The sequence below is a fragment of the Ochlerotatus camptorhynchus genome, unplaced genomic scaffold, assembly GCF_037179485.1.
Source record: "Ochlerotatus camptorhynchus isolate MF236.1 unplaced genomic scaffold, CSIRO-AGI_Acam_v1.1 ptg000370l, whole genome shotgun sequence".
In the NCBI taxonomy this organism is placed as follows: domain Eukaryota; kingdom Metazoa; phylum Arthropoda; class Insecta; order Diptera; family Culicidae; genus Ochlerotatus; species Ochlerotatus camptorhynchus.
Window position 1 is genome coordinate 6,670,967 of NW_027040858.1, and position 4,307 is coordinate 6,675,273.

The following is a 4,307-nucleotide window of genomic DNA, read 5'->3' on the forward strand; positions in this document are numbered from 1 at the left end:
CCATCATCGTCGCGCGTTGGTAGTGAGGATGGCCGCCGCCGTAGTGTCAAAGTTTTCATTTCCGTCCTTCTAGGTAGGTTCGAAAATGCTAACACCTCTGAAGAGGAGAGATACCTATTCACATATACCTACCTGCTTCATTTGCATTATGCTAACCTTCTTCCTGGTGGAAATAAGCTATAATTTAAGCTTTAAATTCTGCTTAAGCCGGAGCACATGTCATCGCTTCGCTTCACTGTCACAGGCGATGGTAAGGAGAGCTGTCGGTCCTTCGACGATTATCTTTTTCGGCAAACACAGTTACTTTCTGTCTCTCCATAAGCGGTCGGTTCACTTTTACGAGTAACTTCACCGAGCCAGGACTTACCGGTCGCACCCGTGTTGTTACATTCTATGTACCTCGTAGGCTTGGAGTGTTTTGAAACAAGGATTAAACCGTGTGCGGTTGCTTGTTATTAGAAAGATTATTTCGGCATGGCACACTTTGTTCTCCCCGCTGCGTCTAGGTACCTACTGGGTATCTCTTTCTCTTTGTTTGGATACAAACTTCGAATGGTTTCGACCTTTCGCTTCGCTATGTTGAGTTTGATGTTGAGGGGAATAGACTCATCCATCCCTGGATAAAATGAGAGGAATTTGCGTCTATTTAGCTCGAAAAGCTCCTACTGTGACTTTATTAGGATTGAATAACGAGAACTTTTTTTCTTTTTTTTTACAGGACAGAACCCTCTTTATACATATAATTGTACTTGAAACCGTAGAAAGAGAACGGTCTAATGAACGGACAAATAAACCACCGGCGTTGCATAGGGCAACTCTCCTCTTGGAAATGAACGTAGGGGTCGTCAATAGTGTATGCTTGCGAGCGGCAGCGTCATGCAGTGGAGACTTTGAAGTGACACATACCGTAGCGGTGAGACTAACTCGGAGGTATGAGTTGTTTCAATTACCTGCCTGCATTGGAAGTCATATTGGATTTTTGGAATTTGGGATCCATGAACGGAGAAAATCGTTGACGCTGCTGGTTGTTGTTTGCTTCTATTTTGCTGTCGGTGATGGATTAGTTGTGGTTCTTCTGTTTGATGATTCAGTTTGCATCTATCTGTGTCATTCGAATATAATTCAAAAGGAAATCTTCAACTCTGTAATGAGGGACATCCACGTCATGTGGGATACGGGTTTGGTCTATTCATATTGGGTAACAAAAAAACGTGTCTTTAGAAATCGATTCATTCAATTAAGTGGGATTATTACAAATCAATTACCAATGGAAGGGATGTCTAAAGATAGGATAATATCTTCATTGTGTAAGCCAGATTATTGGATTTTATGGAGTATGCTGCATACTTCTCTGTATCAATATATCAACTTTAAGGGACCGACGATATGATTGCTGATGTGGAGCTCATCAACGGTAAGAATACATAAATATAAACATAGCGTATTATAAATTCAATGGATGTTTATTTTGGGCTTAGAGGCAGATGAAATACCGGAGCTCCGGAATCTTTTGGTAGAGGATTGGGATCTGGATCCCACTGTTTATGCCATCCTAATTAGTAAGTTGAAACTAGAGTCGGTGTATAATGAGTCACGCCAAGAGAAAAACAGTTGAACTCGCATCACGGTTTCCGAAGGATTCCCTTTCTTTTCACTTGGCAACAGAGGACTTCTACATCAACTTTAAATGACTTCTAGCGAGAACCAAAAATAACGGCTGTAGTGAATCATAATATCAGTGATTTTGTCAAATTATCTTATCAAAAAATAGTAGAAATTCTCATTACTGATCAAAACCAAACGTATCCCATGACCATTTAATGCTCGCTGCGTGTTTATGATGATTTCTTCAATTTTATTTTATATTTCATGCAATACCTTTCGTAGACCTTTCATAGCATCGTAATGTTTATTTACTTTGCACGATAGGTAGCCGATTTGACAGTTCAATAGGTAGACTTGGCTTCACTCTTGGCGTGACTCATTATACACCGACTCTAGTTGAAACAATTATTCGATTGACTATTTATAACATGCACAATTGCAGACCACGGAATAACCTTGTCGTATTTGAAAGACCTTGACGAAAAGGCATTGAACGATGTGTTTTTGGTAATAAAATGGACCGGACACAAACATTCGCTACGTTCTAAGCTGGAACATTGGGATGAAAGCGTCTTATTTCGACCACCTTCCATCAACCAGCTGAACGAACCAACTCCGTCGAGTTCTCAACAGGAAAACGTATACAATACTCAGCCAGGACCTTTCAAACGCAAATTGCTCCCTACAGCTGTGACAAACAATTTGTTTCTCGACATATTGCAGAGAAACGAAAAGGGAAAAATAGTCACCCAACACTACATAGCTAATCACAGGCTAGATGTTGAGCACAAGCGCTTTTTGGCCCATACTGTAGTCGACTACTATATTGCCAACGATAATTACTTCAACCTTGCTGACATGGAACGTTTCGCACAATTGATTGCTGCGCGATTCCCGCCTGAAATAGCTGTAATTTTTCAACATAAACAGCACGGTTGTACATATTCTAATATTTCGGTTATTTCAGGAAACCTACTACAACCCGCGTGACTTCACAGCCAATAAGATGCACCCTTCAGGACTATTATACGACAGATTCCACAACAGAAACAAAAAATCACTCATAAGCCGGCGAGCAACAATTATTGATCACTGGAAAGAGTGTAAGGCCGATGACATAGTAACGCGGAGCGTCGAGCAGCGCGTGTTGTTCGCGTTTGCTGAATTTCAATAAAGCGTCGCGTGATGCGTGCTATGACATACTCAACGCGTTTTTGAAAGCGCAGCTCGCATTGTTGTCAGTCAAAAATCGCTGGTTTTCACGCTAATTCTAAATTACCCAATTTTAAGTAGGATCTACTAAAATTCCGTGTAAACTAGGGCTACTCAAAATTGAGTGCTAACAGTTGGTGACAATTGATGACAAATGAACAACATCAGTCAGATAAGGGTCGATGTTGTCCATTTGCTAATCCATTTTATATATAACATTTATTATTTAGCATTTAACATTTAGCATTTATCATTTACCATCTTACATTTAATATTTAACATTTAACATATAAAATTTAACATTTAACATGTAGCTTTTAACATTTAACGTTTATCATTTTACATGTTAAAGGTAACCTGTAACAATAAACATTTTACATTTCGCATGATACATTTTACATTTAACATGTTACATTTAACAATTAATATTAAGCATTTAGCATTCAACATTCACATTCAGCTTTTAACATCTAACATTAAAAATTTTCATTTAAAATTCTCATTTAACATTCTCATTTAACATTCTCATTTAAAATTCTCATTTAACATTCTCATTTAACATTCTCATTTAAAATTCTCATTTAACATTCTCATTTAACATTCTCATTTAACATTCTAATTTAACATTCTCATATAACATTCTCATATAACATTCTCATATAACATTCTCATATAACATTCTCATTTAACATTTACCAATTAACATTTAACATTTTACAGGTAACATGTTACATTAAACATTTAGCATAAATCTTTTAGCATTAAACATTAAGGGTTTTATATTTTACAATTCAAATCTAGCATTTATTATCATTTAATATTTAACATTTAATATTCAGCATTTAGCATTTGACATACACATTCAGCATTTAACATCAAGCATTAAACATTTAACATTAGCAATTAACATTTAACATGCACATTTAACATTTAACAATTAACATCTAACATTTTTACAATTACCATCCAACATTTGGCATTTAACATTTAACATTCAGCATTTCACATATAACATTTAACATTTTGCATTTGAAATTAATCAATTTAATATTTAACACTTAAATTTATCATATAAAATTTAAAATTTAACATTTACCATTTAACAATAAAAATATAACATTTAACAATAAACATTTAAATGTAACACATATCATTTAAGATGTAACATTTAACATGTAACATTTAACATGTAACATTTAACATGTAACATTTAACATGTAACATTTAACATGTAACATTTAACATGTAACATGTAACATTCAGCATTTGGCATTCATCATAACAAAACAAAAATGCCGGCTAAATTTAAAATGTACTTAAACTTCCGGACGTCCGAACTACCGATGCTATTTCTAACGTAATTATTCATATTCAGTTTATAGAATTCGACCGAAATCGCAGTTATCGAGTCGATCACCATTTAATTTCAATGGCACTACAACAGTCTTTTGCGTGCACGCGCGTGAAAACACTTCAACACGCACAGAAAT

At 35.7% G+C, this 4,307-nt stretch overlaps 1 protein-coding gene across 1 annotated transcript; it reads left to right on the forward strand.

The window, feature by feature from the left end:
- The first annotated feature begins 1,386 nt into the window (after nucleotides 1-1,386).
- LOC135710036 (uncharacterized) lies at nucleotides 1,387-2,779 on the forward strand. Its single transcript, XM_065232488.1, has 4 exons — nucleotides 1,387-1,414; nucleotides 1,479-1,559; nucleotides 2,048-2,514; nucleotides 2,573-2,779. Exons 1-4 carry the CDS (start codon nucleotides 1,387-1,389, stop codon nucleotides 2,777-2,779), a joined length of 783 nt encoding a protein of 260 aa, XP_065088560.1.
- The last annotated feature ends 1,528 nt before the right edge of the window (nucleotides 2,780-4,307 follow it).